At 38.0% G+C, this 22,786-nt stretch overlaps 1 protein-coding gene across 2 annotated transcripts; it reads right to left on the minus strand.

Moving 5' to 3' along the window:
* Nucleotides 1-18: 18 nt before the first annotated feature.
* On the minus strand, nt 19-21,458 carry CDC16 (cell division cycle 16). 2 transcript variants are annotated; one of them, XM_005487989.4, is made up of 18 exons: nt 21,314-21,458; nt 18,271-18,325; nt 17,308-17,405; nt 16,786-16,824; nt 15,770-15,910; nt 14,232-14,391; nt 13,506-13,600; nt 12,734-12,867; nt 11,583-11,662; nt 9,988-10,037; nt 9,236-9,309; nt 7,136-7,261; nt 5,670-5,822; nt 5,001-5,064; nt 4,490-4,551; nt 2,203-2,338; nt 1,553-1,643; nt 19-456 (listed from the first exon to the last, which is right to left on the minus strand). In XM_005487989.4, the coding sequence occupies exons 1-18, from the start codon at nt 21,359-21,361 to the stop codon at nt 191-193; spliced, it is 1,872 nt and encodes a 623-aa protein (XP_005488046.2). In that variant the 5' UTR covers nt 21,362-21,458; the 3' UTR covers nt 19-190. The 2 variants fall into 2 exon arrangements, with proteins under 2 accessions (XP_005488046.2, XP_026649854.2); XM_026794053.2 differs by lacking the exon at nt 21,314-21,458 and adding an exon at nt 16,370-16,562 and having other exon boundaries at nt 18,271-18,315.
* Between the last annotated feature and the right edge of the window lie 1,328 nt (nt 21,459-22,786).

A 22,786-nucleotide genomic window follows, 5' to 3' on the forward strand; every position in this document is an offset into this window, starting at 1 on the left:
ATGGGGATTCATGAGGAATCAGAAAAGGAATATTTATAAAGCAGGAACTATAAAACTCCTGGTGTTAAGTACATAGTAGTTTGAATTCATATAAAAAATAGCAAATTCATGAAAGTACAACACCATAACAAAAATGCTAAAACAAACATAGTACACTTAGACAAAATGAGCTCTCTACCAGTATTTATGGTCACGTACTATGGTCTGACATTGATGTTTCTAACATCATATCACTTTCATTCATTTCAATCTCAAATGTTTCTTCCAATGGGCGACTGGTATCTGTACTTTTCCTTTGATTTGATGTCTCTAATGTTACTATGCCACTTTCATCCACAGTTTGTCTTTCTATGTCGAATTCTCTGAAATCCCAGGGAGGTGAAATTATGTTCTTTAATGTCTTCACTGTGTGTACATCAAAGTCATAACATCTTAATTTGTCTTTGATCTCTGTTCCTAGGAAAACAGACAAACCAGTAGTTTATTTCAAATGAATACTCACAAAAAATGTAATCTCAAAGAAACTATAATTCAAAAACTACTATAATTCTCTGCTTTCAGATCATCAAGGAGCTGCTGCTGCTTAATGACTGAAGCTGAATGAGTTGTTCTGAAAAAATCCAGCAGCCTCCTTTCTCAAAAAAGCACAATACAAGAAACACAACTCAGTTTCAAAAGTGTGTTTTGAGAAGTAATTGCCAATTCCCTTCCCAATTCTCCAGGGGGCTTTTTTCTTGTTTAAGTTACACACAGCTTGGTTTGCATTAATGCATATCACATGGCTGCATGGTTCTTCCAGATGTGTTAAGTGACTACATATGGAGCAAGACAATATTGAGAAGAAACATCTGTTTCAATTGTGTGAAAAATCTGCAGGAAAAGCACTAGAGCACACAGATGGCTTTTACTTTTAAGGCTTCAGCCTTCTTAACATGCTTGACAAGACATCAACTGTGTTCACTACAGATAAATCACTAAGTTCAATGAAGCAGAAATCTATTAAAAAATATAGAAGCTGTTTTTGCAGGGAAAATACTTCATAGAAAATTTAAACCCATGGCAATATAATGTATTACTGTTATGAAGCACTTTTTTTAAACCATATATAAAGCTGTATTTTTGTAGTCAGAAGAACCTATCCTGTCTCCACAGAGACAAGTTTTGACAAGGTGAAAATACCTTGCTCTGCAACAACATTAGCATTAGTGCTCTTATTTCCTAACTCCATACTTCTGTTGAATTTTTCCCCCATTCCCTATGCAATCTAAGATGCCACAAATAAATATTTTCTATAAAAGAAACCATTGACACCTTTAATGACAAAGTGTTTCTTTTATTTATGCTGGTGAGAGTACTGTCATGCTGCTCACAAAAACCAGTGGTCATCTGCTAAGTTCTGACTCACTTAGCCATTAAAAAAACCAACCCAAAAAACCCCAAGAAAGACATCCTCTACTTTGTGAGTTAATTAGGTAGTGGTAGGCAGCCCTTGACATAACAGTCCTCTCAAAGGACTCAATGACTTCACGAGACACATAAGTCAGAGACTTACCAATATAGGCTTCAGAATCACCAATGTACATTTCTATGCAGTGGCCGAGCATTGTGACCGAAAATGTGTCATCCCGCCTGAGACCAAGGGCCTATTGAAAAAAACCAGTAAAAAGTATTTAGCATCAAATAAAAACATTTACTTCATAAGTCTGCAGTGGTTCAGTTTGTTGGTTTGTTGTTCCACAATGCTAGCTGAGCATAGTCTTCACTGTAAAAGCAAAACACTGCACAACCAAAATAACACTATCATATGAACTGGCTGAAGTAGTAAGCAAGGAAAGTACAAAACCAAAACCAGAAAAGAACATAGATACAGACAGGAAATCATTCACATATGAGCTACAACATATGCTGCTGTTTACTTACTGTAAAATTTCTAAGTTGGAAGTATTTAAAATTATTTCACGTGCATGAGAAGCTTATGTACATAATACGTAAATTGCAATTCAAAGTTTGCCGAAGAGGCCATTTTTTACCTAACCAATAAAATATAGAAGATTTAAGAAAAATAAATAAATTAAGACTATAAAATAAACACTCATTTGGAGGCTGGAAAAAATGCTGGTTCTTTGTTCCAAACCCAAACCAGAGTGAAAGAGTAAGTAACAGAATCTGTGGCCAGCCCTTCAGCTGCAGGCAGTTACATACCGTGTGGAAATAGTCAATGGCACTTTCAAAATTGCCCATGAGGCTGTGTATGTAGCCAATGGCAGAGTAAGTAGAAGCATTCTGAGGGATCAACACCAGAGCCTGGCGATGGTATTCCAGTGCTTCTTCGTACTTCCTGGTAGGGGTAAGTACAGGACATCTGTTAGTAAGCTTTACAGTGCCCTGTGGGTATTTTCTTAGCAAAGCGGAACACAATTGTGCCAGAACTTGAAAATTATTGCTTTGCACTCTGAACATAGTAATAGAATGTACAAAAGGCTCATGGATATTGACAATTTTCTTCCTCAGTGTAATTGAAAAATCATTGTTCTCCTTATGTAGGAAAACAGCTGCCTACAGCTAGGTCCCATTTGGAGATCTTAGCTGTTTGATATGGTAAATTGCTTTAGATGTTTAGTGCTGCTCCTTGTAGCACTGGCTTTCTTTCTGTTGCTTTCATTTGCCTTCCTGAGGGAGAGAAGGAGCAGTATGAGACTAAATCACACAATTCAAGCTCTCTGGGCAGAAATATCACAGCCCTTGAGTGCTGCACACACTGGTACCTTCATCATTTTGCAACACACTCTATCAGAAAAGGAGGTTTACACATATCCATGGTATCTATCAAATACAAACCTGTTTGAAAACTGTCTATTAACTACACTGATTATTTCATTTGTTATTTTATAAAACAAGGATTAAATGTACACTACAGCATTACTCTGAGAAATTAAATTGTCACATTTGACATCCTAGTTCTACATTGTTAAAGACAGATATCACCTGTTATAAGAAATTTTAATATCCAAACTGATAATGAAATTATGCAATGAGGAACACACAAAGTTGTTAGAGGGCATCAAGTAACAACTGAGGCAGAAAAATTAAGCAAATGTTTGCTTGCTGCACAGATCTTTCACATGATTTCAATTTCACTTCCACTCATAGTATTTACACATCCAATTGACTACTACCACTGTATTTGAATATACTGCTTTGAAATTTCAACCACATAATACTAGTGAGTAGACATAGATCCAACAAGTTTTTCATAATAGCCATATTATGTATTACAGACACTACTAAATTAGTTACTACAGAGTTTTTTAAGATGTCAAAGCATATGTATAGCTGCCTAAATTCTCAGCTTGATTTTCTTGGAAGATAGTTTACATGGATGCAGAAATATTTTAGCTTTGATTTCTGAACCTGAGCAAATATTAAAAGTTGTACAAAGCATGATGTAAGCAGTTAGTTAAACTGCTGTAGAAATTTTAAAAAGACAAAAATAATTATAAACAAAACAAGTGTTTGAAAAAATCCTGCAATTATACTCATGAACAGATTTCAGAAGCAGTGCCTTTTGTTTGATTTTGGCACAAGGAGTAACTGTTATACGTCCTTATTTCATAATGAAAATGAAGACTAATTGGCAATTAAAGCACAAAGCAATTATTACCAAAGCCAAAGCAGAAGTACAGCTTTCATCTACCATAATCACATTCTCATTAGCAGCTTTGAAACAAAAATTACAGTGTACACCAATTGAGCAATTAAAACCACTAAAAGTATTTTTTAAAAATTGCATTGATTGAACAAAAGAAAGGACTGGTTCAAGTCAGATTAAGGTAATTAATGAGAAAAATGTCTTTGTTAAAACTGTTAACACTTGTATGTATATATATATGTGCTTTACACTTTTTCTATTCATTGAATGGAAAATGGAATATGGAAAATGGAAATGAAATATTAAATAGTATTGTTCAAAAAAAAATACAATAAAAATTTTATGGAAATGAAATATTAAATAGTATTGTTCTAAAAAACATAAAGTAAGACTCCCTTGCTGTGTTATAATTCATGCCACTGAATATTTCACTTAAGTAAAAAATAGTAACTGCTAATCCAAGCAATTAATTGTCATAAACCTACCTTTATGTTAATTATGTATTCATATAATAATCAGAGGACATTTCAGTATGTGAGGACTGGGACAGTGAAGAGTTAAAATTCACATCTATACAAGCATCTAAAAGCCTCCAACTAATTCCCTAATAAGAATCAATAGTTAAAGAAAAGCTTTTACATAAAGTACTTTGACTTTTGTGTAATAAACAGGATATAAGGGTTGGTTAATGCAGTTTTGTACACAAGCTGATTTAGAGAATCTTATTCTTACAGGGTAATTCTACACTGCTCTCATGTGGTACACCATCTTGATATAAAGGAGGGAGAAAACATTTGTGCAGCATTACAGAGAAATGGAGCCCCAGTACTCTCTGCTTACTTGAGTTTTCTGCAGACATGTCCCAAGTTGTTCAATAAAGGCTCCCACTTATCAACTGTTACCTGCAAAATAATGCAACAATTCAAATCACTGCAGCTTCCTAGACTGTAATTAAATTTTGTCTACTTTAAAAAAACAAAATATACAAATGAATAGGGAATTTTGTTAATGAATAAGAAAAATTCCACAAGCATTTTAAACTCTTAACAAAACACACAAGCTAAAAACATTTATTCAACAACTAATTTTTATATTTTTTACATTCCCCAAAGCTAATAATATTTCTTTAAAGGGTCAGTGTTATTAAAACTTGATGCAAACCAAACAAAACTTGTTTTCTACTTAACTAGAAAAAGTGAAATCAAGTCTCAGCCTAGGCACAGTTTCAAAATAAAATTTATACTGCATTACTTGTATCTTAAAATAAGCACGACATGTTTTGTCACAAGCTATTACAGAATTTGCAGGAGTTTTATAAATTTATGATCTTGCATGTTACTAGAATAAATACCTCATTTCCAATAGCTTTGATTTTCTCCAGTGCATCAAGGAACCACTTTTCTGCAGTTTTCCAGCTAAGGATTGAAGGGGTGGGGGGAAAGACAAGTAAATTAGTGAAGAGGTTTCATCAGCAGTATGAGAAAACTGTATTCAAAAAAGATTTCTATGACATTATTTCATCATATGAGTGAAATTAGATGTAAAACCCGGTAATTTACATTTAGCTATATTTTGCATTGTGGTCCTAAGAGCTAACAAGACAAAACAAAAACAAAATCAGAATCAAACGAAAAATACTGGCTAAACAATTCTTATATAGGTTAGAGCTTTTTCCCCCAGAATAAATTTGGAACCTCCTGAGCTGACAAAATGTATTGCTGTACAAACTTTTATAATATGTGTGCAGATAGATGCCTTTTCAGGCATTCAACTACACAATGAAAGGCACACAGGAGATAGCATCAATCTCTGGATGTTCCTCGAGCATTAAATTCTGTTCTTGTTCAATCTTACACAAGGAAGAACAATGTAGAAAGCAAGGGTTTAAGACCATCTAAACTATGACCAAAAGACACTACAGTTCAATATAAGTACTTTAGATACTTTAGATATATTGGTACATTACAATTAAGAATAATACATGTTTAAGATAGTATTTGATCACATTTTGCAAGCTTACTCTCCGTTTTGAAATGCCACCACTCCAACTTCGTGCATAACAAAAGGATCTTCAGGTGCAATGCTTAAAGCTTGGCTGAAAAACCGTTCAGCCAACTTGGAGTTGTTGGTCAAACCATATTCCAGTCCAATATAGAGCATAGGCAAATGACACCTAAAAACCATAAAACAAAGTGCAGGTTTGTTTCTGTGTGGTTGTCAAAAACAGAGTCACAAACTATAAAGACATGCCAACTTTTTGCATATGTTTAGGGACATACAAGTAAAAGCTGATTTAAATGGACTACTAACCTAAGGGGAACGGTAAAAGATTTTACATCTCTGTTTAACAAGAGACTAAATTCCAATAGATCATTGTAACCTGCCCTGCAATCACATGTATTTTCTCAGCACTTAAGTCTAGTTCTGATGGTTTTTCCCCTAATTTCATTCATACATTTAATTTACAAATAGAACATGGAAGAAGTAATTGATAAAAGAATTACATTTCCCAGTAACTACAGTCAAATGTGATACTTTTATATGCGATATGACACAATTAGTTCACGACTCATTTTACAACCCCCTCCCACAGCATGAAAGAGCTGTTCAAACTATTACTATGCAGCAATTGATGAGCTGGTATGACAACCATGATTCACAAATTTCAGAAGATGTTCAGGCAGAACTTAGATTACCTATACATAAAACTTGACTTTAGAACTTACAAAATCAGAATAATAATCACAATAATGCAGTTGAAAGTAGATGGTTAAATTATTGGGGATGTTTTCCCTCCCTTGTTCTTTACCACATAATTGTTGCAAATGCATTGCTACTGTTTAAAGGGATGTATGTTGGAATCCTGGATGCTGAGAATTTTCTGTGCTTAAAGGCACTGACCCACAAGAGAACACTACAATTGACTTGAGGCTGTGGAGAAGGCTTCCAAAATTGATTGACAGCACTGGGATTACTGGTGTGTAGTTGGTTAGAAGTGTGTAATATCACAGGGTGGAAGACTTGGAGTTTGGGGTTTTAGAATATGGAAATAAATATGAAGCCAGATGGAGGTTTTAGGGTAGAGGCAGGTTGCTCTTTTTTACCTTCCTTTTTCTTCTTCTTCATGGGTTTGGGTGATGTTTTGTAATTGGACAGAAAAGTCCGCATTGCGGGCTTCTAAAGATCAGTTATTGGATTAAAAGGAAAAAATGATCTAAGTGTCCTTTCTTAATTAGATAGTTTAGTCTTAAAAGACCTTATAACAAGATATAGTCATCCATTTTGTGCCTTGCTAATGAAAAGCTACTAAACTAATAGTTGTGAAACTGTTTTACTGATAAGAAATAATAAACATCTGAGTCCGAACGTGAACTACCATCTCAAGCGCCTCCAATCCAGAGCCAGAGAAACTAATAGATGGAAGTCAATATTCTACACTACTTATGGATTCATTTGAATCTTCCCAAATATGATGTTTGTACAGACCCTTTCATGAGCTGTGCAGCTGTGAAGTACGCAGCCATTGCCTGGTCATGCTCACTCTCCACTGCAAAGGAATGTCCATATGCTATCCATGCAGGGCCATAGGTTCGCTCCAGCGTTGTGGCTTTGCTAAAAACAAGAGCAAGTCACAAGCAAACACATCTGAAATTAAATTTCATCTGCTTCAGATGTCTACTCAGACAGCAATGCTATGCTACATGGTTAGGTTATCTATTAAGATAATTGTCAGTAATAACCAGTGATAAACAAAGCTCATTTTAAAAGTTCAAACTATTTTGCACTTAGAAGGATCACACATTCTTGTGAATTGATTTCATTATTTCTGCTACTGTTCACAGACAGGAGGAATTATTTGATATTACTGAACATAATTATATAGTAGGTGGATTAAATAAAATACAGGAAACATTAGCAGTGACTCAAAATTCATTGCAAAATCCTAGCTATACATTTTGAAATAAATATATTCTATTAAATCCAAGTTTAAGAAGAAGGATATGATATACCAAATGAACATCCAAGTTGAAATTTTGCCATCTAATTCTGCTAGCTTTGAAGAAGATGAGCATTTGTCACATCACAGGCCATGCATCAGGGAAGTATACAAAATGTCACTCAAGTCTTAAACTGAAACCTGCAACCTGAGCATCAAGACATCAACCCAGAGACTTCACAGAAAGGTGGACTTGACAAGAACATTAGAAAGCTCTGTAGATTACTTTCTGAATTTGAAGGCAAGGGTGTTCATAACTAAACAGCTCATAACAAGTGTGCCCAGTCTTTTCTTAAAAGCTTCTGACATGGAAGTAATACATGTTCCTTAGGTATTCTATCATATTGCTTAACTATCCTTAACAACTTACTTTTTTCCTAACATATAATCTAAATTTTGTCTGTCAGAGTTAAACTCATTATTTCCCACGACAGATCCTAGAGAATGGTTTGTTCTCTGTCTTCTGAGACAAAACTTTATATCTAAAGTTTCAAACATTAGAACAATTTAGATATAAAATTTAGACACTATCTAAACATTTTAGATATAAACTTTCAAACCTTTTTATCTTCCACCCATAACAGCAATGAAAGATATGTAGATATTTGACTGTGTCTTCAAGTTTCTTTTCTGGAAACCACTGTGTAGCCCACAGTTGTCCCTAGCCTTGTTAGCTTTAACACTATAATTGTTCTCCAAGATATTTAAGCATCTTGTTACTATTTCACTTTCAGCAGACCTCTTTTCCCTTTTGCCAGAACTACTCTGAATTTTGATCAGAGTATACATCCACAGATACTTTCTTGCTGTCTAGAGATGCTTGTACATTTAAAGATATTTTTTATTTCAGCACCAAAACCAAATATATCACTCAGGACAACTGCTTGAAGAATTTCGCAGTGCTATTTGTAAGGAATTTAAATATTTTACTCATAATAACCAGACATTTTAAAAGTATACATGACTAACCCATCTTTACATATATTGTCTGTAAAGGTCTCAGGAAAAATTAGTCTTACAGGTTGATTTATGCCCTCTCAGTTTGAGCTTACAGCACCAGAACAAATGCCCTGCTTCACAGCAAGGTCCTGCTCCCCAGTGCTGATATTCATTGCACATACAGAACACCTACAGAAAACAGCACTGACCAAACCTAAAAAGCTAAAAAGCCCACTTGTGCACAGAAGGAACTGGACAGCCAAACATTGGGATTTTCCATATAATTCTTTCCTTTCAGATATGAAACCTGAACCTGGGAGAATACCTGAGTGTCCCTCAACTGAGAACTGAGGCCTGATCACCCACAGCTGTAATTAGCTCAGCAACATGAGCAACTGCAGGGACTACACCTGCCCAGAACAGGAAGGTCACTGCCTAGAGAGACACCACATTAGTCTTCCTCATTTTTAAAGTATTTCTACAGATGAGGTCCAAACTGCTATACCAAAAAAAGGATGGCAATGAAAGTATTTAAATAGCAACCAGTTTATTGAGGCCTCTCTTTATGAGCTTCAAACAATCACAAACAATAAATGCTTACTTAGCAAGTGAGCAACAGATTCACTAAGAAAAACAGAAAAAAAAATTACCTGAGATATCTTCTAGCATGTTCATTTTTGTGGCCAACCATGAGATAATAGCATCCTACTGCAAACCATGACACCTACACATTAAAATCAAAATAGAATATTATTAGATACATCACACTTCACACCGTGAAGCATCAAAAGAGAGGAAGACATGGTCATTAGAGAAGTTAGGAACATTTCCACTGAAATCAGTCAGCTCTTCAAATTATTTGGTATTACAGATAAGCTGGAACTGCTGGCAGGTACCTTTCTAACTGGGGCTTCCTCAGCCTCATGAAGAGCTAAGTGGGAAGCTTCCTGCTGTCTTCAATTATTTAATGGTAGGGAATACAAGACAGAGCCAGATTCTTTTCAGGGGTGCAGTAATAGGACAGGAAGCAATGGGTACAAGTTGCAGGATGGGAAATTAAGATCAAGTCAAAGAAAAACAATTTTTACTGTGAAGGTGATCAAACACTGGAAAAGGTTGCTCAGAGACATGTAGACATTTATTACTGCAGCATTTGTTTTAAATTATTAATCAAAGTAAATAACTGGCACTGAATACCTTTTACAGGTACTTAATTTTAAAAAAAGAACCTTGGAGTAAAGAAATTACAGTGTAGAGAACATAAAAGGAGTGAACCATTTCTACAAACTTCATACCAGAAACAGATTTTGAATTCTGTAGCTCAAACTAATACATTACAACTTTTATGTGCTTTCACCTAAAAAAAGAAACTGCCTCACAACAAAAATTTAGAACAACTTACAGGATTATTTGGGTACAAGTCCACCAGTTTGTGAGAAAGATAGAAAAGTTCTACATAGTGGGAAGAAACAAGAAAAGAAAATTAAAACATTCTAAAACACTTAGATGTTTCAAGTCTTTTAGCTTTCCATACAAAATATACAGAACATCTAACATTATTAATTCACAAATGAACAAAATGTTTTGTTTTAGTTAAAATGCTTCAAGTTGCCTCAAAATAGATTCAGTTTTGCAATTAGCTAAAGAAAACCCAACCAAAACAACCCTCTTGTGAAGCAGTCTTCACAAGACATAAATAAGCAGCTCTGTTTTCCCACCCTTTAAGAATTCTGCAATAACTTAGGTCATTACTATACATTACAATAAATGCCAGTAGTATTACACTTGAATGTACCTTGTCAAGGTAAAACACTATTCAACTTCCTACATCTAAAAGGTATAACATACTGGCTAGATCCATTTCAAAGTAGAGTCTTGTGCATTAATATGCTGAAAATAGGACAAAAGCAAATAAATTATTATATTATTTGGAATAATTCCAAGTGATTACTTTTTTAGTAAAAATAATAATTCTAGTTACTGGAATAACTTACTACAGGTTTCCTAATAGCAGCAGTAATCAGGAATAGGATAACAATATGCAATTTCAAAGGAAATAGCATCAGGGTATGTAAAGTTTCTATTTTTCCAGAGTACAGTGCTCTTAAACCAATGAGATTGTCCTGGAGCACTGTATCTCAGCTCAGAAAAAAAACAGTATTACAACTGGCTTACAAAACATTAACTTCTGTACATAATGCTTCTCAAGGCAGATTTAGAAGAAAAATCAGAGTAGTGGCCCCATTTTCAGATGTACTTAACTGTAAAATAACATTCACTAATCCCCAAGAAGTACCAGCACACCTAATGACCTATTTGTGTATATATAATGCACCATCCTGAGAGACTGCACAGCATATGAGCTCCTTATTCTATTTTCCAATTGATTTTAAAGATATTCAAGCTACTCCCTTGTTTGATATGCATTCTGGAATGAGAAAAAGCTACCCCAGCTGCAAGTAAGCTATTACTGTAATTCCAATCAAAGTGTTGCATGATTATTAATTTGTTTGAACTAAAGAGAGGCCTCCACAACAGCAAAAGCAAGGAGACTCTAGAATTTTTTCTCATGTCCACCTAAGCATACACCATTGCTGAAGATTACTTTCTAGTTTATTTTTTATATTTTATTCTTAAGCAGAAAAAGTGCAGCCCGATACTGTACAAAGATCACCTGGAAACAGAAATCACAATGACAGGGATGAGGCAGTGCAGCTCACAGGCCTCCTGGCTACACAGTGCAGTGGTTAAAAGACAGCTACACTCATGACCATCAACTCTTTGCACATCTACTTCCCCTAATCCTGCTGTCAGCTCTGAAATTCCCTTTTTTATCAATTGCCACTGTTTTCTTGAAACAGCAGGTTTCAAGAGGAGGAAAAATAGATGTAATTTTTTATATGGTATATAAAGGGGTTTCTTGGCATCTTTAATTCTTTACTAAAACTGGGGCTTTAGAGCCTTCTGTTGAGTTGTATTAAATGCTGTGTTCCTTACCATTTGCTTTGTTAAGCTCCACAAGTGTCCCTATATGTACAGGTAAACAATTCGCATGGAAGGGATCTTTTTCCATCACTCTAAAAAATAAAATAATTAAAAAAACTGTAATGCACACTTCAAAAACTTTAATGTGTTAAAAGCAAACTGCTTGTATAGCATGTAATGTTCCAGTTAGTTGCCACTTTAGGCATTAGAAAACTATTTATGATTAAAGCACAGCTATTAACAGCATAATAAAGGCTCTCTTTAGACCAGAAATACAACACTTAATTTAGCTTAACAAAAGAGGATAACAGAAAATTCTTTCAAGATGAATATACAATTAGAAAATCAGAATAGAATTCTCTTTTGTTTTACAGGTTACTTCAAATTTAACCAGCAGACAGCAAACAACATTTCTGTTCATCTTTTCCATACATTTGACAGCAGCTTTCAAACAACAATCCTCAACTTCCTGAGGTTAACACCAGGCAGGCAGTATGCCTTCAGAATCACGTTTGGCTCAGCTGTAAAATTCTGTTTCCTTTCAGAAACAGAATTCCTTCCTGTTTCCATTCAGAAACACATCCATGAGTGCAGACCTACAGCAGCTGAGAGCAAACCATGGCAGCGTTGTGAGCCCCTGCCCCAGCAGCAGCACACGCCTGGGCTGTGTACAAACTGGTACACAATACTTGGCCATCAGAATTAGAAATGACAGGCTGGCTTTTAAATTAATAATATCTTTTGGTCACTGTCAATAACACTGTAACTGCTATTGGTCAGACAAATCAAACTTCCTAACCAACCAACTGATTCAAACCAGTTCATTCTGAAGGCCAAACAAGAAGGAAGCAGAGAGCACAGTGATTGAAGGTACCAGAATAAGGAAGAGGGTGGATGAAGGGTGGTTCAGCACAGTGCTGATTAAGCTGAGTTTTACCTTGGAGACTTCTGATGTGTATTATAATTATACCATGTCTAGCCAGACACAAAGCACACATTTTAAATACCTGAGACACATATAACACATGACATGTACATTGCAATACATATCAAATTGTTATGTATGTTTACCCATTGAACAACAACATTTTCTCTAAGTCCAGGTATAATTATTACATTCCACCATATGAGAAAAAAACCTGAAAGTTGCTTTGCACACTTACACTGAAGTAAGTTTATAACACATTTTGAAGTCACAGTTGTAATAATGCCTTTCTGCTAGGGATACTACCACATCCAGGTTTTCCTGAAGACCATCTACTGATTCAGGAATCAGTGTTTCACTGGGTTTATTATACTGAAAGACAAAAGAAACAACATTTGAAACAAAAACTAAACTAAAATCAGATGGTATAAGTATTATCATTTTTAGTCCTAAAAGAATATTTAAGAAGCTCTAAAGTTCTTAAAATTTTTATTTTTAATCTGAAAGTACATAAAACCTGTATTTGGTAAAATGCTTCTTTAAAATGTATTTAAAAGCTCATTTAGGACACAAAAGATGCTTGCCAATATGTTTCATGTAGGCTGTAGAAATTAAAACTGAGCAATATATATTTTTAATGCTCCTTATCACCTTGTCTTTGGATAAGAATAATCTGGAATGATGTTCTTACAGCCTACTATTTTCAGGTAATGGATGTTTTGTCTATGCTACTAACTCTATTCCTTTTCCCAGCCTAGAAGTTGGGAAACTAGAAGTTTCTCAATAAATAAATTTTCAAAAACATTAATCAGAATTTCAAGTTGCTACCACAGCAGAAAACAATCAACAGAAAACTGTTATACTACTGCATAAAGTGAGATGTACTGCATCAAAAATTTTAAAAATTACAAAGTCCATAATTATTTCCATGTTCTGAATAAATGAGATCCAAGAAAATTTACACCCAAAGTCAAGAATTTCAATGAATTATCCAGATTTTTGGGACTTACCTTTTTCAATTTATTCTCAAATAAAAAGTGAAGCAATTCCTGCTCTTCTCCTGTACATTGTCTATTAAGAGGTAGAGATTCAAGGAGTTCTTTTTCTATATGAATTAAAAAACATTGAAATGGTCATATTACAGAAGAAACAGCATGATCCAACATTTCAAGACCTTAGAGATACAAAGGATTTTATGATGGTCATCCCAACTGCAAGGACTATAACAGCACAGATACACTGAAACAGATAACACTACTAATTTTGGAAATTTAGGATTAATTAGTTACTCCTTCTACACTTTAAAATAAAATGTAATAAAGATGAAATAACACACCATTATTTTTATTTACTCCACATGTCAAATGTTATCACTTGGAATGCTCTATTAACTAATGCCTAAGCAAAGCCCAGGAGGGTTTCATTGGTTCAAAGCCTATGAAATTGAGAACACGGGACAAAACTTTGGGCTGGGCAGAGCAGAAGAGCTTCAGGAGCTAACAAGCAGGACAGTTGGGTTATTGTGTTTCTTTCAACTCTTAGCACTGCAGGACTGAAAAATAAAAGTTCAAATGCAAATTTGCACAGATGATAATTTTCACTCATTTAACACATTTTCTGTTCCAAACATTTTGGAGTCTGTTACTTGTTGTACTGCCTTAATTTTTATCTAGGAAAACACATCTTGAGAAAGCAGGTAAATTTTACTTGTGTTTGAGAAATACTTCTCTCCAGACCTTCCTGTGCTGTCAGCATATGGTGTGAAGTTAAAAGATCAAATGCTTCAAAGCAGTAAACATCCAGCTTCAAGGCCTCTTTGTAGCTGTAAGTTGCCAGGGTTCTATTGTCCAAAGCATCATAGATCTTCCCTCGTAAAAGGCATATAGAGCTCTTGATCTGGTGGAAAAGCAGGACTGGAGGTCAAAGACTGAATCATTGTTTGCAATTTAGTTTTCAGCACAAATCAAATGTGCTCCCTGGAAAGTAGAAAGTATTTCATGTATGATAGAACCTGGTTTTCTAGTGCTGTCTTTAAATAAAAAGTTGTCTCTACTATCTCAAAGAAAAACCCGAAGCACTCTCTGTCAGGTTACCTACTGCCAAACAAACAGATGCTCAAAATAAACCATAGAGCGCAGAGTTTATCTTTTCTAATTCTAATCCAGCTCTCTGATACTGAGTTGTAACATAATTATACTAAATTCCCTTCATATCCAACATGGAGAAATTGTCCCTTCCAAAGGCAATACACTTCTTTGCTGACCATTAAACCACATATTTCATGCAAGACAAGAATCACCACAGTAGAGGTGAAAAAGGCCAAATCAATGGACTCAATCAATTGTTCTGAACAGAAAAATATATCCTTGTTTTCAATCCAAAACATAGACATTCCACAAAAGGAAACAGTGAAAGCCCATAATTACCAGTTGTGCTACAATGTTTATTGACTAACATGTTCTTTCCAAATTCCCTTGATGGGTACTCAGTTCAGTCAGAAGGCCACAAAAGTGTCAGCAAAAGAGAAAGTTAACACATTACCCACCTCTATCATCAGACTAAACAATCCTTTAATCCCATTATATCAGCACTCAAAATCAGTTCACATCAGCAATGTAACCCACTTTGCTACTTCAGTCTTCCAGGGAAAATGCCATCTGTCAATCACCTACACTGTAATTTCAGCTAAGAAATTTTAATTTGTACCTCTGAAACTAACAGCTCTTCACAGACTCTTCAGCCTACACACCACACCAATCTCTTTAAACTGTGTGTCTACACAGAATTTTTTCACTGAGCTTCAAAAATTTCACCTTCACCTCACATAATTTTCACAAATGTGATCAAAGAATATCCCACTGAGAACAACACTTGAGTGATTATGAAGTATTTCATTAAAAATAACTGGAGGAGAAAAAAAACTTGCTTTGTTATCTCAGAACCTGCAGCCCAATTGAAAGCAGTGTTAGGACACATGATCAAGAAAGAGCTAAAGACTGTAAAAACCTATGCTATATCATGAAGTTCCTGCAAAGCATCTGCAAATAATTTATAAGAAGTTGTTGAAAAGCATTGCTTATTTTGGGTTACTTTCATACAGGCAAGCTAAGACACAATGTGTGACTGAAAGAAGAATGATTCAGCATTTCTGAAAATTATGTTAGCTGAAAAAGAAAGCTTCAATGCACTATCAGATTCATACAGCTGTGAAATCACTTTCTGACTTCACAGGTTTTTTTCCTACAAAAATGTTTTTAAAAATAATGTCACTTACTGAGGACTGTGACATCTCCCAGTCTGTGGTAGAATCTTTCAACCCACTTTCATTCTTCAAGTACTTTTCAAAAAGTCGTTTGTTGATTGGCTCCTCCATATCAAGAATATCCAAGGCCTGTTGATGCTCTTTTGCAGCATACTAACCAAACATGTGCATGTAAAAAACAAGGTTTTGAAGAATTTGTACATAAAGCACCAATAAACACAGCATCATGTTTCAAAGGCATAGGTTATAATAACTAGTGTTTATCAGCAGGTTTTTCATGCATGCATTTTCTTATTTGGCCATTTGTCATTTTATAATTGCAGTTAGCTCTTTCACTGGTCATCTATACTATGCAAAATTATGCAAAAATTATAAAATAAAGCATGTACAGAAAAATGTATTATTCACAATTATGCAGAGAAACAGGTAAGGTTTTAAAAATAGTTAACACAGGTTTTAATAAAATACCATCATCTTATTCTATAAGCAGCACATTATTCTATTTCAAATTTCTGTATATTTAATCTACCAATTGATTCAGCTGTGTCTCTGAAAGCACTGCATTTCACCTTTTATGTATGAGATCTTATACAGAAGTACAAAGCTACTAACTGTAGTTATACCACCATAAATCACATCTCCTCTGGTCAGATTACAACCAAGCAAATAAAAGTGTAAGCACGAAGACATGAGACAAAAATGGTTCCCATTCTTTTCCCACAAAATATTAGAGGAGTATTTCCTGGGAAAAAGGTCAGTTGGATTCCTTCCAATTAGTGCCACAATGGATGCTGCAGTGACCCAACTGAAAGTTAAAGAACGAAATCAACTGTCAGAAAATTTAAACCTGTTGTTCCAATGAACACATATATATATACATAATACATATACATATACATATATATACATATATATATATACATATATATATATACATATATATATATGCCTGTCAGGTACCTAATCTTCCCAAGATGTCTTTTATTTAGTTTAGCTTGTTTCCAGTAGAGGTTAAAATGTGTACTCACGTGACATCTGGCTGCAAGGTAGCGACATGCCTCATACAACTGAAAGAAAAGTTTCATACACATCAGTTATAAAAAGTAAACATGTTTGCTTACACTGCTCAAGTCCCTTTTGCTCTCTCCTTTTCCAGTGCTACGGCTTCTTCACCCCTTTCACCACCAAAAGTCCTTCCTTACCAAGCCTGTAATCCTTTCTCTACTAGTAAGTTCTCAAAGGAACTTACTTGACTCTTGTCTTTACCACTTGTCACCAGAGCAGAAGGAAAATTGAAACAACTACATGTGAAGTGACAATCCACCTTCCCATACCTGCTGCAGTTACATCCTCAGACCCCTTCTCTTTCCTGTGGCCCTGTTTGGGGACAATGCTATAAACCTGACTGACTGAACACAGGGCCTTATAAACTAAATAATGCAGCTTTCTTAATTACTTTTCTTACTGTGATGGTGAAGAAGTCACTGTGGTTAGCAGCAGAGCCTTAAAAGAGGGGTGACAGTAGCCTGTCTTTGACCAAAAGGACTCACCTTATCCAGCTTCCGTGATCGAAGGGCGTGCGCTGCCCTGTGGTACTGAGCTGTCAGGTAAAGGCATTGGGCCAGCCAGTAGATATCCTGTGGTTCCTCTAAAGTAAAAGAGCAAATTATAAACCATTGCTTTACAACATAGCTTCAAACATTTTAATACAGAAGTATCTTCCCAATACTCTAGCATCTGACTGAGTTACAAACTTTTATTTATAAATGTGTATAAAGTACTTACAGTATCGATCAGTGAGAGATTAAAATTAAAAGATAATCAGATTTTAACTTTAAAGACCTCAAATGGTGCACTGGACAGTGAATACAAAGAATGTCACAATAGAGGTGTGTCATGAGAAGGAGACCACAGTGATACAGATTAAAAAAACAGCAGTTGCAGGCTACCCTGCTCTTGGATATAGGGCAGAAAAAAACAACCCATAAATGTCTCTCTCAATAAAAAGATCAGTGGGGACCTAACAAGAGTGAAAGCACTAGACTTCCATAGCTTGGAGCTGCAACTTCAGAAGCACAGGTTAGTGCCCTCCTACCTCACTGGCAACCAAAGCCTTTGTGGGATCAAGTCCCTGGGATCACTTTAAGAAGTGTGAGTGCCAGAGGCCACGGGCAGCATCGACTCCTCTGAGTGTAAACACACTTTGTACTCATCACCAGGGCAACCCTGAGTCCTGGGGGAAACCACCATGCTCTCTTGGTGCTCCTGTTTTTTTGTTTCTTAAGGAAAGCAAACCTTAAGGTTTGTTCAAACATGAATTTTAACACAAAGTTCAAAAGTCAAGGAAGATGAGCTCTGCTCTATTTAGGAAAATGGCATTCCAAAGATCACAAAAATGCACTTAAACCAAACTCAAAATGTCAATATTTGGCCATACAGCACTAAAACCCCACCAAAACACAACACTATCAGAAAGAAGTCCATAAAATACAATGTAAAAAGTGACCACTTACCATGAGAGAGTGAAGCTACTTTGTCAGCCCAGAACAGGGCACTTTGATACTGTTGCTGTAAAAGCATGATAGAAATAATTAGTATTCCTTTGGGGTTGGCTTTATTGAATAATTTTGAAATTCATTGTACATCAGTCAGAGGTAATATCTTGTGCATGTAGTCTCAATGAATGGTGATTCACATTTCAGATCTTTGTAACATCAAAAAATAGTTCAAAAGGGCCAATACTGCAGGTATCTTTGACCAAAAGTTATGTGCTGTGTAAGTATGGCAACAGGTCATTAGTGGAATTGCCATCACTGGAAAAGTAGCAAGAATCCCCATCTCCAGTTTAAAAAAATGCTACATTTCAGAAAAAAAGACAATACTGTATATAAAAAAGGGCACCAAAATTACTTCAGGTAACTTCAGCAGCACCAGCTCTGATCAAGAAACGTTCATTCTCCAGTCAAGACGCTTCAACTTCACATAAATCCATAGTGCCTGCATGCATTTCCCCTTTTGCTTGGAAACACATTTTCACTCTTGAGACTCCACTTTGGCAGAAGTGAGTGAAATAGGTAGGAGTGGTGGCAACCAGAGATCAGACAAAAGCAGAATTTGCAGATACATCCCACTGACCCTGCTAAAGTTGCCACCAGATTTGGGGTGTCAGGCAAAAATCTCACAGAACTGGCTGGGATTTTCTCCTGGGATAATCACCAGGGATTCTTGCTGCTCTTTTTTATCCCAGTCCATGCAAGGAAACCTAATATGATTCCCAGGATATGCTGGACACTTAACAAATACCCTGCCATTGCAAGGATTTGTAAGACTTTACAAGAGCATGTAGCAAGAGGACAAGGAGGAATGGATTAAAACTGAAAAAGAAAGTAGGTTTAGCTTTTAGGAGGAAGTTCTTTGCTGTGAGCGGTGAGGCACTGGAACAGATTGCTCAGATTAACTGTGGGTGCCCCATCCCTGGAAGTGTCCAAGGCCAGGCTGGATGAGGCTGAGCAGCCTGTTGCAGTGGAAGGTGGAACCAGATCTTCTTTAAGGTCCCTTCAACCCAAACCACTCTGTGGCTCTCTGACAACTGAGCAAGCCTTGGTGGCTTCTCTCCCCTCCTGCACCATTGCAGCCTGCTCAGAACCTCAGAGACTGTGTGTGCTGTGGGAGGGCAGCTCTGGCAGTCTGCTCTGACAGGCACACACTGATGCTGTCCCAGCCCTCACAAAGCACTACACCACCTCAGTGGTCTCTTCTATCATGTGTTCCTACATTTCCTACTTGATGGGGATTAATAATACCCAGCAAATTTGTCAGAGAGAATAGTTTGGTTTCAATCTGCACTCCCAAGGGGGAAAAAAATCCACAAAAACCCACAAAGCAACCCCACACACATTTAGTAGCTGTCTACAAGAAAAGATAATTTAAATTATTACCTCAACACCCCAAAAGAATGGTATAATCCAGGCCTACAAGGCACTGCATGACTTCTGTTGAGCACTTTTACAGTACTATAGGATGACACATTATTGCACAAAAAAGCAATTTTATGCTCCTCCTGATGCCCCTTCCACAGAAGTGCAAGGCTGTGTGGCAAAACAGCTTGGTGAAACAGTTTAACACAAATGAGAGCAGCAAACCAAACCTATCAAACCCACCAAATTAGCCTAGGTCCCTAATTAGCCTTTCAGTCAGACTTGCTGGCCACACAGAGAAATGCCTTTGCTGATTTAAAGGGGTGTGCTTTTCTCAGCAGTGATGCCTGCACCAAGTCTGAACTGGAAGAAGAGCAGAACAGTTTGATGCTACATTTAACCTAATTTATTTATGTATTTTTCCTTGTGTGTCTTTTTTTTTCTTTTTTTGCCCTGCAGCAACATAATTGCTGAATCCATCAACAAACGAAAACAACCCTGCCCTCCTACGAGGCGTCTGCAGCTCTGCAGGAGTGTGATGGGCAGCTTCATCACCAGCCAGGGAATCACAGAATGGTCTGCCTCAGAACAGACCTTAAAGATTGTCTCGTTCTAACCTGCCAGGGCCAGACACACCTTCCAGGTTTAAACTAAACTAGACCAGGCTGCTCAAAGCCTCATCCAACCAGGCCTTGGACACTTCCAAGGATGGGGCATCCAGTTTCAAGTTCCACCCTCACAGTAAGGAATTTCATCCTCATATCTCATCTAAACATAACTCCTCTTAGTTTGAATTCATTCCCTCTTGTAATGATCACAGAATCATTAAGGCTGGAAAAGCCATCCAAGATAATCAAGCCCGAGCTTTGCCAGAGCCCACCATGGTCACTAAACCATATCACCGAGAGTCACGTCCACTTGCAAGAAGGGTGACTGCACCACTGCCCTGGAAGTCGGTTCCAAGCCTAATCACCATTTCAGCGAAGAGATTTTTTTCTTCTGATGTCCAACTTAACCTGAGCCTGCCCGGGTGCGATAGAGGCCATTTCCCCTGCCTTAGGCAGGCACGGCCCAGCTTGCACAACCCGAGGGCGGGATCCTGCAAATACACCTTCGCTACACAGCGGCCCCGCGGCGGCTCCGCTCCTCCTTCTCCACACCAGGGGGAAACCAGGAAAAGCCGCCAGGAGGCCCCGGCTCCTGCTGGACACCCACAGGCGGCTTTTCCGGCCCGCCGCACCCCGGTGTGACCGCCGCTCCTTCCCCTTCGGGAGAACGGGGCACCATCACAAATTCACCATTACAGATTCACGGGCACCATCACGAATTCACCATTACAAATTCACGGGCACCATCACAAATTCACCATTACAGATTCACGGGCACCATCACGAATTCACCATTACAAATTCACGGGCACCATCACGAATTCACCATTACAAATTCACGGGCACCATCACGAATTCACCATTACAAATTCACGGGCACCATCACGAATTCACGCCCTCTCCGCCGCTTGCAGAGGCCGGCACTGCTCCCCGGCCTCCCTCTCTGCGGGAGCCACGCCGAGCGCGGTTTTTCCTCGAGGAGAACCCGTGGCCCTGCCGCCCCTTCCCCAGCAGCCCCTCAGGGCGCTCACCTGGTCGATGTACTGGCGCACTCGCTTCCTGAGCCGCTCCAGGTTCATCCTCCCTCCTTCCCGGTCTCCCTCCCGCGCCGTCCTGGATGCCGGAGCCGCCGAGGGACCGCGGGCCGCCCGCCGGTGCAGCGCCCAAACCCGCCCCCCCGCCTTCCCTCCCTCCCGGAAACAGCGCCCCGAGCGCGGCGTTCCGGGAGCGCTGAGGCCGCCCGGGACATCCCCCCACTGCCTCCACACGCCCTAAATAAACATGTGCTGGGACTTTACGGCCCGTACTGTGGAGAGAGGGAGAAATTTGTGGTGAGGGGCTTCGGCACAGTTTCGAAGCGAAAGATTGTCCGTGGAATGTGGCCCGAGGGAACGGCTTGGAGCTGAGTCAGGGCAGGTTTAGGTTGGATATCGGGAGAAGCTTCTTCACCCAGAGTATGGCTGAGCACTGGAACACTCCCCGGGGAAGTGGCCTCAGCACCAAGCCTGACAGAGCTCCAGGAGCTTTTGGACACCGTGTGTCCCTTGGGGATGTGCAGGGTCGGGGTTTGCGCCATGATCCCTGTGGGTCCCTTCTAGCTCAGTACACTCTGTGGTTCCACGGTGTCTCTGCCAGGGCTCCTACAGGGATCGGCTGCCCTGAGAGCCCCCTCGGCTGCTGCGGCCTTGTGGTGAAAGCGCTCCCTCAGGACTTTGCAGGGATGGCGGATGGTGTGTCAGGAGGTTTTCTATGAATCCTGCATCTCCCAGGCAGTTTTGGTGTCACACATATTAGGGAATTATCCACTAGGACACTGCTGAAACATGTCAGCTTTCACTACTGGACCCAAGTAATGTGAACCATTAAAATGCTTGATTTGAAGTAATTCAGGTGTTGGCCAATACGTCTTGGAGCAGATATGCATGGGACACGAGGAACAATCACCTGTGTTTGCTTCCATGGAGAAGGAAGACTTGTGTCAGGGTTACAGTGACGAGAAGGCGACAAAGCAAACGGCTTGAGGAAAATGGATCCATGTGCCCTCTCTTGACTTATTTGCAGTAGCTGCACTTTGATGTAAAACTGTTTGATTTCAGTGATTTCTTCCAGTTATTAGTTAGGTCAGCTTTTTACCTCATGCTGTGTCACCTTTTGGGAGCCAATTCTTCTCCGGTGCCATTGAATGTGTGTGCTGCAGAAGGCAGATATTTGTGCCTGCTGTAAAGCATAAATTTATTCTGGGTTGGTTTGGGGTTTTTGTTTTTGTTTTGTTGTGGTTTTTTTGGGGTTTTTCTTTGGTTAGTTGGTTGGTTGATTCGGGTTTTTTAAACTGAACTGCATTTGTAGGACTGCTACTTTTTCATATTTTGGTAACCAATATCTTGGGGAGAGCAAAATCCTTGTTCATCTTTCCATTAGATCACATAATGAAGAAACTAATCCATGTGATAGTGGTTCCTTTGGATCCAACAGTTCTGTCTAGTGAGGGTTTCTATCACATTCAA

The sequence above is a fragment of the Zonotrichia albicollis genome, chromosome 2 (genome assembly GCF_047830755.1).
Source record: "Zonotrichia albicollis isolate bZonAlb1 chromosome 2, bZonAlb1.hap1, whole genome shotgun sequence".
In the NCBI taxonomy this organism is placed as follows: domain Eukaryota; kingdom Metazoa; phylum Chordata; class Aves; order Passeriformes; family Passerellidae; genus Zonotrichia; species Zonotrichia albicollis.

Excerpts from the sequence above, each read along its gene's own strand:
- CDC16 (XM_005487989.4), bottom strand. The coding sequence starts at position 21,361 with ATGAACCTGGAGCGGCTCAGGAAGCGAGTGCGCCAGTACATCGACCAG. Across the intron at positions 11,663-12,733 it reads TGTTATAAACTTACTTCAGT|AGTGATGGAAAAAGATCCCT; the intron begins GTAAGTGTGCAA and ends TTTATTTTTTAG. Across the intron at positions 7,262-9,235 it reads CATGCTAGAAGATATCTCAG|CAAAGCCACAACGCTGGAGC; the intron begins GTAATTTTTTTT and ends TCTTGTTTTTAG.